This window comes from Ricinus communis, chromosome 7 (genome assembly GCF_019578655.1).
Source record: "Ricinus communis isolate WT05 ecotype wild-type chromosome 7, ASM1957865v1, whole genome shotgun sequence".
NCBI classification, from domain to species: Eukaryota; Viridiplantae; Streptophyta; class Magnoliopsida; order Malpighiales; family Euphorbiaceae; genus Ricinus; species Ricinus communis.
The window spans coordinates 28271282-28285070 of NC_063262.1; the positions used below are offsets into that span (position 1 = coordinate 28271282).

The window sequence follows — 13789 nt, forward strand, 5'->3', positions numbered from 1 at the left end:
TTTGTGGAAGAGGATAGTTGAATGTAATTAAGAGCAAGTCTCAGGTCAACATTTACTTCCATTCAACGAAGGATCAATATCTTGAAGTTGCCAAATATCAATTTTTACCCATATGACACCGATATTATCATAGGATGTTTATTTTCTGTCGCAACAAATGGAAGCTGGAAACACATTCCATTACCAAACACAGTGATTCTTCATACAATCATATCATATAAAACTCGGGAAAAGATGAGCTCTCAAATAAATTCTTCGACAAAAATCTCATAGAGCAATTAACTAAACATAGGTCAAAATAAACAAACAAGCTGTTCAATTCATCTAAGTAGCTCATTCTAAATTGAAAAGCAACAAAATTCTTTCCAAACAACAAAAACACAAACACTTCCTAGTGCTCCTTCTATTGGTAAATTATGATATCCCTACTTAAGAGGAAGCACCAGATCGTAGAGCTTGAGACTTCTTGGGTTTGTTGCTGGTAGCAAGCTGTGTCTCAGGCTGCACAAACCAACATAGAAGAATTAGAGGTAATGAAAACAGAGACAGCATATGCTTTTTACACTCGTATTAATTTTCCTATTTATACAAAGACTTACCTCCTTCCTCACTGCTTCTTCTTTCTCAGCCAAAATCAGCTCAATGTGGCAAGGGCTGGACATGTAAGCTACAAAAGATAACAGCTCGATAAAAATCAATAGACACATAATTTCATGCATAATAATACATCACAAGAAATCTAATCCGAACTTACGATTGATTCTTCCATGGGCGCGATAAGTTCGACGCCTCTGCTTCTGTGCCTGATTCACTTGGATGTGAGAAATGTAGAGTGCATCGACATCCAAACCCTTAACCTGGACATGTAATTCCGAAATTTAAGAACAGAGTAGACACAAAAAATCAAGGACAGATTGCTAAGTTCCAGTAAGAATAGATTGACAGTTCAAGTAGATATACCTCAGCGTTGCTCTCAGCATTCTTGAGCAAATCTAGAATGAACTTGGCAGATTTTACAGGCCAGCGTCCTTGACCATTTGAATGCCTGTTTTTTGCTTGAGCAGTACGCCCAACACCACCACAGAAACGTCTGAAAGGTATAGCTTGCTTGTGAGCCATAACATCTTCCAAATACCTCTTAGCCTTTGTCAAAGGTAGCTTCCTCAAGGCAAAGGCTGTCTCTCTTGTATTCTAAAGAAATGACATCATAAGGTTATATTATTTTCGTTACAATGCAGGAAGAAATGAATAACATATCAGGTCAAGTATCAAAATAATTATTATCACGTTAATACACCAGTTTTAAGAAGCCAGAAAAATTAAGTTATTACAGCATTTTTTACGTTGAGAACACAAAATACACAACTACATCTACACTGTTTTGACTAAGTAATCAGCAACACACTGGCAAGTAAAACACAGAAAACCTAATTCTTAGCAAAGGAGAAGGAGGGAAATTACAAATAGCCACAACAATTGATATAGATGTGCCATCATTTACTGAACCTTCAGTCCCTATAAGCTACTGAGGTTCACCCAATAACAATGAGAAATAATTTCCCTGAAGTTTACGAGATCCCAGTTCACAAGGCAACAAGGGCCTGCTTTTTTCATCAGGTTTTTTAATTGGAATGGACAAAACTAGTTCTCTAATTATTACTAGCTTTTAAGCCGTATCAATCCTCTGATAAATATAGTTGCTTCACTTAAAAGCACAGACTATGAGAGATTGATTACATATAACTAAAGCACCTAATACAGATGTGCCATCATTTACTGAACCTTCAGTCAGCAATTGTTACAGAGGTTCACCCAATAACGATGGAAATGATTTCCCTGAAGTTTACGAGGGCCAAATCCAAATAAGGAAACTAGGCCCTGCTTTTTTCATCAGGTTTTAGAAATAAAATGGAGAAGTCTAATTTCTAATTTTCCATTAACTTTTTAGCTAATACTAATCCTCTGATAATTCTAATGCTTCGCTGTTAAAACACAGTTTCAGAGAGATGAACTGCCTAGGACTAATGCAATTGTTGAAATTGTCCCATCATTTACTGAACCTTCAGTTACCATAAACAACAGAGGTTCACCCAATAACAATGGGGAAAAATTAATTTCCCTGAAGTTTACAAGAGCCCAGTTCACAAGGCAACAAGACCCTGCTTTTTTCATCAGGTTTTCAGAATTGGAATATCCAGTTATAAGTTTCTAATATTTTTATTAGCTATAGTTGCTTCACTCTAAAAGCCCAGGTTCTTATGAGTTCATCCAAAATCAGCATATCTAGTTCAATGCAGGACTGACCAACAACACAATAATCATTTACATTCGTATCTAGTAAAGAAAGTGCAACTTAGCAACACCTCATCTAGAGATCCAATCTTACAATCAACCTAGCAAACAACAAGTAACGGCTGCAATAACAACAGTAGCAAATTAGGAAAACTAAACATGCTAATCATATTAAATAGAAATAAATTATCAAGGAAATAGAACTAAAGAGATTAAAAAAAATGTTCCATTATTTACTGAACCTTCAGCGACAAATAAATCAAAAAACAGAGGTTCACCCAATAACAATGAAAACATTAATTTCCCTGACGTTTACGAGAGGCCTGTTCACAAAGGATACAACAAGCCCCTGCTTTTTTCATCAGGTTTATACTAATCAAATCACAAAGTAGAACAAGACAAAAATGAAAGATTTTAAAACAGAGATCAAATCACAATACCTTGAAGTGAACTCTGAGGTCAGAGCCCCTTGCCTTGCATGCTGCAAAATTATAAAAGAAAAGACCCAAAATTAGCTAAAAGAAAATGAAGAAAAGAGGAAAGAAAAAAGAAGGCTTAACACAAAAGATCCTTCGGTACTTACACTTAGTAGGATTTTCAGGCTCTCTTGAGTACTTCACCTGAAATAAATAATAGCCAAACGAAAATTGGAATTAGATTAAAACCGAGATTTAAATCACATAAACCTAATGCGAGAAATAAAGAAAGAGGTGTAGAGAAATAAACCATGGCGGCTTATGGTGACGGTGATGGTGTTTCTGCCTCTAGTGAAGTGTTCTTACTTTCGCCTATCAAGAAGAGAATGGGAGGCGCTTAGGGTTTCGATTTATAAAGGTTTTAGAACAGATGAAAACCCTAATTCTTAGAAGCCTTTGTCTGTGTGTATCATACATGGGCTGGGCTTCACAAAGATGGGCTTATTATCGTTATGCATGTTTAATACGAGCTGGGCTTTTAGTTTATTTTAGATCCGTCATCTTGGGATTCAGCAGCACCTGATTATTCATAAGAAAATAATATTTTACTTTCTGATGATATACGAACATTCATGTCATGCTTCTACATATACCAAGCCAAAGTATATGGAATTGATTTCTTTAAAAGATTAACGAACGGAAAGCTAATTTGATATTACTTAGTTTCTTTTTTTACTTTAACTTGTTTATAGTTGCCTTCAGAAATTTGATATTTTAAAATCTCTAAATAGATGTCTATGGCAATATCTTTCTTTTGTTTTTTATTTCGATTTAATTTGAGAAGAAATACCTGGGGCAATGTTAAATTCTTATTTTGCACTGTTGTCATTTTATCCTTTTGTCCTTTTTAAAATTAAAAAAAAAAAAATTCTTTTAACAGTATTGGCTTGTTTCCTCAAACACAGCGAGCGAGTAGTTCATGCTAAACCACCGGCCACAAGTGGGTCATTTTATTTGATTACTAATGAACAAAAGCAGTAGTGATTTTTCGATCAGAGGTGACTCATAAACAAGACGTGTTCGGCCATTCAAATCGAATCGTAACACTGTCAAACCCGAAGTTTGACTCGAGCTCTATTTAATCCTCGATTTTTAAGTTCAAGCGTGGCTCAAATTCCATTTAAAGCTCAATTTGAGTACTCTACTAAGAATATTATTGAAGTTCTACTTTAATTTTGAATTTGACTATTATGAAAAATAAAATAATAAAAACTAGATTAGACTCACGAGCCTATTAAGTCGGATACAAGTACAAAATTGACTGGCTAATACCCGAGTATTTTTTAAGTCGATCTTGAAAAGTTCGCTAATGAATTCCACCCAATTATACCGAGTTTTTTTTGGTGAGCATCAGATGTTAATACAATATGCTGTGGAGAAATGACTGCTGATAATTTTGAGGAGCACAGGTGGTTGTCTTTAATAGAAAAAGATATAGATGCATTCAGCAAATTCAAAATACAATATTCCAAAGCAAACTTAAGCGTATGATAAACATGTTTACCAATAAACCAGCCTCAGTAATGCGTTTTTAAGTGATTTGATCGAAAACATAAGCCAATGCTGCCAACGAATTCCAAAACTGTGATTTGTTATGATCTGGGAAAACTTTTTTGCTTTCAAATCAATGTATGGTCCACCAGTACATGTCCTCTGCAATGCATAAAACAAATTAAAAGATATAGCTGGACATAAAGCTAGAATATGCTGTCACGTCTACCCAGTCGGGGAAAAGGCCCTTCAGATTTTTAGCTCCATCAGACAAAACTTGGTCTATCACAGCAAGTTCCACCCTTAAATCGTTAGAACTGTTAGCCTGCATTTTTTTTTAACAAGAGTTAAGGATGATTACATAACAATGAAGTAGGTCTGAAATTATCTTTTTTTGCAGCTAATAATGGTCACAATCATCTTTTGTTTGCTTACACAGCCTGGAAAATTCCAGGCGGTGAGATAAGGTGGGAGAGGGGAGGGAGGGAGAACAAAAGTTTACATGTGTGTCTAATCATTGTTTGTATGGTAGTATTTGACAGTGGCAATTCCAGGATCATCAAAAGGACAGGAGATGATAGCTGCATGTGGATTGCACACATAATGGCAAATAATTTGACAAAACAAGATGAAAGTTTCAGCATTTACTGTAGATTAAGCAAATTCATTAGGACAAAGCAGCGCACTCAACTACACAAGTCAATAAGCTTGAATTTTTTAGGACAGCAAATAGACATTTTGTACGCACTCTAGGTTGCGCCATTCAATGGAGAGCTTAAAAGTGAATGTATGGCTGATGGATATCCAACCGACAACAATAGGGAAATAACAGTTGAGATTAAGATGGGGAAAAATAAACAAGTATGTGCTTAAGATGACATAATTCTACGAAAGAAACATTTTACCTCTAACCAGAATCTCCATTTATCATCACTAGCTCCGCTAAGTCTACATATATATGACAGGGGACCACCATCAACTGCTTCAGGAGCTGAAACAATCCAACAGGATTCAATATGCATTAAGAAAACAATTGCACTCGAAACCACAGCAGACAAAAATTTTATACCTGGAAGTTTATTGTCTGCAAGCGACCAACTCGATAAGGGACCAGTAATGTTAAGGACAGCAACCCAGACCTCCTCTAAGTTGCTGAAAGGACAATACATAAAGCTTTAAATACCAAAAAAAGTTTATAATTGATGAAGAAAAACACGGGGTTAAGAAGACCATTCTGGAATACAGTATAAGCACTTTGCATGAGAAGAATGTGTGGGTCACAATCTAAATCCAACCTATCAACTAGCCTTGTTATACAGTTTGTTTAATTTCTTCAAGTATTAATTTCACCATCCATGAAAGATTTCCCATTTCCCAATACATTATTCAATTGATTTCTTCGTACCATATTAAAGAACCTTCTCCACAGGCTCAATATAAAATCTTCAGTCAACTTGATGCAACAACTTAGATTATGTCCTTTTCTCCACTTTCTTGGATGTCCAAATCATCTTTAATTATAATTATTGAACAATTGATATTTCTGCAACCTAAATCTCACCGCATTGATGATGCATATAACTGAAAGGAATGTTGTATATTTGAAGAAAAAAAAATGCAATCCCATCTAGATCATCCCATTCTACTCACCCTAAGGAAAGTTCCAAGTAAACTCTCCGAGTTCCCTCACTAGCAATTGTATGAGCCTTGTAGTTAGACAAGTACGGGAAAGATCTATATTGCTTCGAAATGTCATCACTCCTAGCAGGGAACTTCAAACTTCTTGAGAACAAAAGAGATACAGGAAACAGGGCCTAGCAAAAATATTTCAAAAATATGTTAGCTAAGAATGTTATGCAATATACTTTAGAAGATATTTCTATTCATCAATATTGAACACAGGTAATCAGTTGTAATAGTATAAACTCTATTGTCAGGCATAGGACAACTTAATGAAGTAACATGCTTCATTTGTTTGAAGTTTTAACAATAAGGTTGAGAAGGTAAATTTCTTCAATGTCAGAAATAAAGGAAGAGGAAGATATTGAATTAGCAATAAGAACATTACAATTCCATGTGCAGGAAAAGAAAGGGAGAGGATAAGGACTAAGGTAGATAACTAATATTCAAAATCTAAGATGGTGAATCCAGCATCCGTGCGAAAGCAGTTAAGAATTTTGCTTCACTGGTAAAAGCAATCCAAGGCACAAAATACTGCTTCAGATCATAACATAAAACTAGAAGGTGAGTCCGTGACATACCATCCAAGTCTCTCGGTGAGACAATTTAGCAGTTTCAAAAGAAAAATCTGAACCAATGTGCAAGTCCTTTGCCACTTCAGGCGCATATTTAAAAAGAAAAAGTAATGAATTTGAATCCACAACAGAAAAATCATAACTGCAGTCCACGACCCCATTTGCATCTGTGAATTCACAAGGAAAAAGGATATTAGCAACTTCGAAAAAATCACAAAGCTAATACCATGACTAAACCTAACAGTCTTCAAATTAACATATTAATGTCTAATGACAAACAGCAGACCTGTTTCTTTCCTTCATACCTGCAGTAACAATTGTATGCTGAAAAACAACCCTCTTAGGCGCAGTGTTGCTGTAGGGAAAAAACTGTGATGAGAGAGCCAATGCAAGCACGCTAACATGCAGCAAGAACTGCATGATGGAGGACCTAGCCAGCCAATGGCCACAAATAGGTACTAGAGGTCCCACACACCAACCAGTTACAACCCCAATTATTGCTGCCACTACAATATCAGTAATATAATATCCTGCAAGTACAGAACTGATAATTGTAATTCACAGGACAAACAATTCTATCTAATTGAAATTTCAAAAGTAACATTAGCTTCCATGACCCATAAAGAAAAAGAAAGATTAATAATTTCATGGGTAAATTTATGATCACTGGCAACAGATACCTCACAGCTTAAGCACAACTTACAGTAAGAAAAGTGCAACAAAGAAATTTTATGGTGATGAAATTTAAAATACGAGTATACAACTGCTAGGATCAGAGCAGAAGTTCATCGACCTATAACCAATAGGATCACTGCACATAAGAACATATGATAAATATGAGCAAGTTGAAGAGATCTCACTGTAAGAATTGTTTATCAAGATAGTGATAGTTGAAAACTAAGGTCATAATACTCAAAACAAACACAAGGAAGAAATCAAACAGTTAGAGATATCTAATAGACATTGTACTTGTATTGAACTGATCCCGTGATCAATGGTTGGCAAAGCCATAAATCAGTAGTTAAGTGATATAAAATAAATCAAGAATATGAATCAGCCTCATAACTCATTCAAGTTTACCAATGGCCACAGCATGTGTAAGGAAAACTTAACTTCCCAGTTAGAATAGGAAAATCGAACCCATACAGATTTCGGCACTACCTTTTATAAGTATCTCATGTTAAAACAACTGAACCTTTAGACTAGGAAGAACAGCTCTGCCTGTCCATGATTTATGCTGGAAGGCTTAATTTGAAATAATACCATCACCATAACTAAACGTTCAGGAAACTAACCATAAGGTGGAGGAACAGCACCCATCATACCCATCTTCTCAATCAAAAATTGGGCAAGAAATCCACCAAAATATACTGAGTAAATGAGACATGGAATTAGAGGTATTATATAGATGACTGCAGACCTGAAAGCAAAAATGTAGTTAAATGCAATATTAAATTGTTTAGCAGTTAGAAAAAGGAGGAGACATGTGGAAAGGCAGGGATATGTAGAGATGCAACTCAAAAGAAAATAGATTTTATAAGCAGATCACCAAAGAACGATATTTTAAAGCATGCTTCAACTATTTCTTGCCGGGATAGCATACAAGATGAGCACAATTCAACAAAATTATAGAAGTTTGACATATGAATCAGGCAACCAGCACAAAGAAGAATTTAAATAGACCTGAGTGGTTGATGACCATAAGACTTTATATAAAGGTTAAAGCAGATCCATGCAGGAAGCATAAAAGCTGACACCAAAAAGGTCAGGAACCCTCCACTTAGGCCAGCTGCAAGATAAGCCTACTTTACCAAAGTTAGCTGTAAGAAATTCGCAACTTCCACAAATTAAGAACGCAGCCAAATTACATTGAAGCAATAATATTGACTACATGTATAGACTACGTACCAAAGTTAAGCAAGCATAAAAACCGTATGCTCCCCAAAACCGAGCTTCATTAGATAGTGCCTGCAATATCCATGTGATATCAATAAGCTGCAAAATTCTAGGGATGAATAGTGCAGCCAAATTTAAATTTAAATATCCATATTTATGATAAGTATATAATGGCATCCATAACATATTACTGACCAACAAGATACATTCTAGAGAAAAGAGATCTACTAAATTATATGGTAATCTTTATTGTAGTTCTGGATAGTCTCTAGAAAATGTGTCTTGCAATTAACATTTGGAAAATTGAAAGAGTAATTTTTATCATTGATTTTATTCATGAGGACTCTCTTTCTCCACTCCAAATAACTTTAGGCTACATTTTCAGAAAGATGTTAGGCCACTAGATCATCTTATACCACTTTTCTCAACGTTAGTTTAGGTATCCTTGCTTCTCTCCACCCGACCTTTTTAACCGAAGCATCAATAAGTTTCGATTCCCATGCCCAAACCATCTCAATCTACATTATCCGAATTTCTCAATAGAAACCATCCACCTTTTGCCTAACACACTCATTACATACTTTATCCATTCTTGTATACCAGCACATTCATCTTAATATTCTCACTTCTACGACAGTCATCATTAGAGACGTGTTACCCTTCATTGGTGTAACACTCACTAGCATATACCACAGCAAGCTGTATTTCGATGCGGCAGAACTTGCTTTTCATCTTAAGTGGATTTTGCAGTCACATAAGACTCCCACAACACTTCTACTTCATCCATCCTGTATTTATCCTATGGTTAACATCCTCTCTCAATTGGACAATATGTTAGTTCAATGTGGTATGTGTTGGCCAATGATCTTCACCTACTGCCAAGTTTTTGTACACTAGATCGTGTATTTCTACTCAGAAAACATGAGACATTTTGCTTCATCAAAGAAAACAGTTGTTCTCTGGGAATTCAAATATGTGGTCGCTTTCAAATTCAAAAAGCTGGTTTTTGTCTTGACTTCTCATACTATTGTGTAATCTTGCATGGAAAGATTGATTTCATGATTTCTTCAGACATATATAAAATCAGTTACATAAATGTAACCGGCACAACCTTTTAACATTTGATACCAAGGAAAATGCAAAAAACTTTTTTTCCCAATAATGGTAATTGGTAAACAAAAATACTAATGACAGTTATAGAACAAGATTGCCATTTGTCGGTGATCACTAAGAAGATATGAATAAAATTATAATTGTACCTCCTTTGGTTTCTTGAGAACTGAAACATCTTGAGAGAGGGGAAAAGAATTCCAAACAATTCTTGGAATCAACAAACCAATAAGTGAGCAGGGAATGAACATCATGAAAGCCAAAAATGGATGAGCAAACCTGCATTTGAATGCAGTATGTCAACAATGATCTTACTAACTTGCTCTTTATATTTATCAGATTAAACTCCAGTTACAGATCTGTTATCATTAGTAACATCACCTCTTATATAATTATTCTTTTTTTATGAAATCGTCCATTAGTAATTTGTAGTTGAAAAAATCCCTCATAATCCTTTTCCATTGAAAAAAAAAAAAGCGATATTGGAAAAGATACAGTGGATAATACAGCAGAGCAACCAGAGTATAAGTTCACCAGTTCATTGCATGACTAGAGAAGAACAATCTCACAATGGAAAAGATAACTGGCAAAGCAATTGCCAACAGAATCCCAGAAGCATGTAAAAGAAATCCTGGAAACAAATTTGAGAAAGTTATAAGCAATCCTCAACATCTATTGCACTTATGCAGTAACATCCCATGAAGCATAGGGGTGGAAGATACATCTGTACAAAATATGGGCTACAATCGAAGGATGAAAAGTATGAGAAAATGATGAAGTAGGGACTCCACCTTTCACAAAATCATAGAAGGTTGCAAATGAAGATTGTAACCCTGAATCCAATAAACGCAAAAAGAATGGCATAACAAAAAAGATAGCAATGGGAATGCTATGAAGTACCAACGAAACCCTTCTTGAATAGAATATCTGAGAGATCAATGAGGAACAATGATTTATGTAAGTGCATCCATGTAACAAAAGTGTCATAATCTTAGTCACCGCACAGAAAAGAAAAACATATTAAAGCAGGTAAATGAATTTTCCAGCATACCATGAACCATGATAAGTAATCAAAGAAAACAGCTCGCTCATCCTTGTAGTCATTGGAAGTAGCTCTAAGGGATTCTCTTTCTTGGGCAGTTCGTAACTTAGAAGAATTTGTAAAAGCTTTAAGTATGCTTAGTAGATTATCTCCACGTGCTTGCATGCTTCCAGGTCTAGTTTTTGAAAATTTTGATGTATCAGAAAGATGATGAAAGATAAAATTATATAAAAATAGCACTGAAGCATATTTATACCAAAATAGCAGATGTAATGCATACAATAATTTGTCCAACGTATCATAAGAGGTATGGTAGTAATAACCACCAAGAAGAAAGATAATATCAAGGCTGGGAATATTTCCGTAATCTTGGGAAAACATTCTGTAATCTGTATCTCCAGGAATAACAGGAAAAACATCCTACACAGAGAAAATACATTAATTAAAATTCAGTTATTTTAATAGAAAACTAGAAGGCCAGGAAAATGGTGTTGGCGGAAAGCAAAGGGGGGTAATGATACTAGTCATTCAAGAAATGAAGGACCAGATAGAACAGAAAAGGCATTATGTTAGGATAATGATACTAGTCAGAATATTATCTAGGGAACCAACCAATAGAACACTCACCATTTTGGTTTCACATTAAAATTCATACACGCACAAAAGACAAGAAAATAACAACCTGAGCAGCACTATGTGCCATGGGATATATTGCAGATTGAGCATAGACTAGAGAAGGCCAAGCACCAGGCCCAGATTGGCAGACTAAGTCTGTTAAAGAAATAATAGATCAGCAATTATAGCTGAAGCAGCATAAAATTCAATTTAACATAAAAAGGAATTCAAAATATAGATCAACATGTATTAGAAAAGAAGGTAGGTTTTGCTTTTGCCTTTCCTCATTTTAGTTCCATTGAATTTCACAAAAAAATTTGTTTTATCATACCACAAGGATAAATCGTATTATAAGCAATATCTTATAGTGCAATTTCTCTATTCCAGTGAAGTTGTATGATCTGTAAATTCACAGAAATAGCATGCTACCCACCTCTGCCCCAAAATTGAGTTCCATTTTCCCAAATAATGGAGTTAGTATTTACTGCAACTTTTATAAACATTTAAGAAATAACAGCAGGGTGGATTATTTCCTACCAGGACCTCCAGAGCCAGATGCTTCCACATTAATAGAAGCTCCTATTGAATTGCGCCATTTATATGTCTTCATGAAGCCATGTGCACCCTGAAACATCATTGCAAACAACCTCACTTAAGCTTAAACAAATAAATAGTTCAAGAGAGCATAAACTGTAGGATAATAATCAATCAAACAATTATGGGTATCATGGATTTGATGAGGGCAAACTTTTCTGCAGTATGGTTAGGTCATTTGCGGAGCAACAGTAGAGTGCTTTACAAGGTTTCTTCTCGCCTTAGTGCACTGTTCTAACCTGATCAGTGTACCATAAGTCTTGAGAAGGAAAGGAAAAAATGCTATTTAAGTCCGTTGTGTGACTGTGTCTTGTCCAAACAGAATTCTTAAAGCAATATTCAGATAATTAATGGGACGAATCAAGCTGATGCTATGATTTCATACCAACATAAAAAGTTCTTCTGCGCCATTAAACAGAAAAATAATGGGCCGAGGAGGGACCCAACCAGAGTCTGTAATAACTCTTGCTAGTTCCAGCATTGATGCTGCAAAACAAAACCAAAATTAAGGAAAAAAAAAAAAAAAGACATAAATGATCAAGTACAAAATTGCCAAAGACACATCATCAATAGGTTAAGATATTTAAAGTGCTCACCAACACATGAACCACAATCACCAGCTCCCGGTGAACCAAGTGGACTATCAAAATGGCCATTAATTAAAACTGATGGATCAGTGTCTTTTGAATCTACAGATGATATCCTGTCATTGAATAGAGATCATCTTACACTTTTTTGCAAGCTACGTTAGCACATACATAAAATTCAAAATCACAAACATAACAAGTCCCCTATCATTATCTCATATTTTGACATGATACTATTTACTCATTGTATCAATTATGAATTATCCGCGTACTTTAATCTAGTCCCACAAAGAACAAACATAATAAATAAATGGTCCCCATTTTGCGTGTAGAGCAGGCGGCGAATCTTGATTCTTATTTATTTCATTGGGCAATTGACATGCGCGCCAAAACATCATTAAAGGAAACAGAATCAGAAACAACTAATATACATACCTCATAACAATGTTTGTATGGTTTCTATATCCCAAAGATATACTGTGTCCTAAAAATATCATATTGAAAGAGCCATTAACAACCTCCTCTTCAATCTCAACTCTGCAGAATGAAATAATTGCGCTTAATTACAAAATCATAAAACCAAAGTAACTAAATGAAAATTAAAAAAAAAAAATAAAAAAAAAAAAGCAAGAACCTGAAGTCTGATCCAGCTCTATCCTTTATCATTTCCAATTGTGTTCTAATATAGATAGCAGCTTCTCTTAATCCAGGACGCCCTTCCTATCAAGCATTTTTTTAATTAATAAATCACATATTAAGCTTAACTACAAGCTGAGAATTTAAAAAAAGATAAAAAAGAAAATAGAACAGCCAACTCACTTGACGACCATCTTGAGCTAAAACTCGAACATGTTCAACAGCTCTAGCCTCGGAGAATCGATCAAGAGGAGCATCGATATCAAGTGGCGTAATAAACTTCATGTGAATAATATAGTAAACAGCCACTGACATTAGACCGTACATAATGGCTAAAGAAATTAAAAACTTGAAACCAGAAATATCGCCGGAGCTAAGCCTGAGCGCCATATCTCGGTCTCTTTCTCTTGCTTTCTTTTGAATGGGACACAAAAATTGTGTGTATATATATATTACAAAAGAAAAGGAATATTTGAAATGCAGATATTGAATTGAAAGTTGTGCTTTTGCTAGTGGGGAATTGTGAAGAAACTACCACATGGATGATGGAAGTGTACAAGTGACTCTAACTACGAACATTTTGACTGTTGCTGCTGCTGGATGTGCTAGCAGTTTTGTTTGTGCTTTTGTACCTTTATTTGACCATTTGTTTCGAATGGATGATGAGTTGGGCCTTCTTGTATTGGGCCCTTCTAAGCTCGTTTGGATACAGTTGGTAAAAGGAATTCTTTTGAAAAATAACAAAAATATTTATGTGTTTTAATTTTTTATTAAATTTATGGTGTTAATTTTTTT

General features: G+C 35.0%; 2 protein-coding genes and 4 non-coding genes across 6 annotated transcripts; all 6 read right to left on the minus strand.

Annotated features, from left to right (window-relative positions):
* Nucleotides 1-160: 160 nt before the first annotated feature.
* LOC107260926 (60S ribosomal protein L17-2) lies at nt 161-3165 on the minus strand. The gene is made up of 7 exons (XM_015716781.3): nt 3019-3165; nt 2876-2912; nt 2733-2773; nt 961-1191; nt 755-857; nt 600-667; nt 161-501 (listed from the first exon to the last, which is right to left on the minus strand). The coding sequence occupies exons 1-7, from the start codon at nt 3019-3021 to the stop codon at nt 430-432; spliced, it is 555 nt and encodes a 184-aa protein (XP_015572267.1). The 5' UTR covers nt 3022-3165; the 3' UTR covers nt 161-429.
* Nucleotides 1484-1611, minus strand: LOC112534099. Its single transcript, XR_003078406.1, has one exon. It is a non-coding gene; the product is annotated as a small nucleolar RNA snoR74 (small nucleolar RNA).
* On the minus strand, nt 1760-1888 carry LOC112534098. Its single transcript, XR_003078405.1, has one exon. It is a non-coding gene; the product is annotated as a small nucleolar RNA snoR74 (small nucleolar RNA).
* Nucleotides 2038-2169, minus strand: LOC112534104. Its single transcript, XR_003078411.1, has one exon. It is a non-coding gene; the product is annotated as a small nucleolar RNA snoR74 (small nucleolar RNA).
* On the minus strand, nt 2512-2651 carry LOC112534103. Its single transcript, XR_003078410.1, has one exon. It is a non-coding gene; the product is annotated as a small nucleolar RNA snoR74 (small nucleolar RNA).
* A 1016-nt stretch (nt 3166-4181) lies between the features above and the next one.
* Nucleotides 4182-13616, minus strand: LOC8286809 (endoplasmic reticulum metallopeptidase 1). Its single transcript, XM_015716753.3, has 21 exons — nt 13178-13616; nt 12993-13078; nt 12794-12895; nt 12368-12474; nt 12157-12257; nt 11715-11802; nt 11245-11333; nt 10843-10982; nt 10572-10737; nt 10312-10447; nt 10055-10151; nt 9670-9799; nt 8423-8482; nt 8198-8316; nt 7810-7934; nt 6820-7044; nt 6521-6681; nt 5910-6073; nt 5329-5411; nt 5165-5250; nt 4182-4584 (listed from the first exon to the last, which is right to left on the minus strand). Exons 1-21 carry the CDS (start codon nt 13382-13384, stop codon nt 4441-4443), a joined length of 2616 nt encoding a protein of 871 aa, XP_015572239.3. The 5' UTR covers nt 13385-13616; the 3' UTR covers nt 4182-4440.
* Nucleotides 13617-13789: the final 173 nt, after the last annotated feature.

Coding starts and splice junctions, on each gene's coding strand:
- LOC8286809 (XM_015716753.3), bottom strand. CDS start 13,384: ATGGCGCTCAGGCTTAGCTCCGGCGATATTTCTGGTTTCAAGTTTTTA. Junction 9,800..10,054: donor TCTAGTCATGCAATGAACTG/GTGAACTTATAC, acceptor ATTCAAATGCAG/GTTTGCTCATCCATTTTTGG. Junction 5,251..5,328: donor TGCAGACAATAAACTTCCAG/GTATAAAATTTT, acceptor GGATTGTTTCAG/CTCCTGAAGCAGTTGATGGT.
- LOC107260926 (XM_015716781.3), bottom strand. Junction 2,774..2,875: donor GCCTGAAAATCCTACTAAGT/GTAAGTACCGAA, acceptor ATAATTTTGCAG/CATGCAAGGCAAGGGGCTCT. Junction 502..599: donor AAGAAGCAGTGAGGAAGGAG/GTAAGTCTTTGT, acceptor TGGTTTGTGCAG/CCTGAGACACAGCTTGCTAC.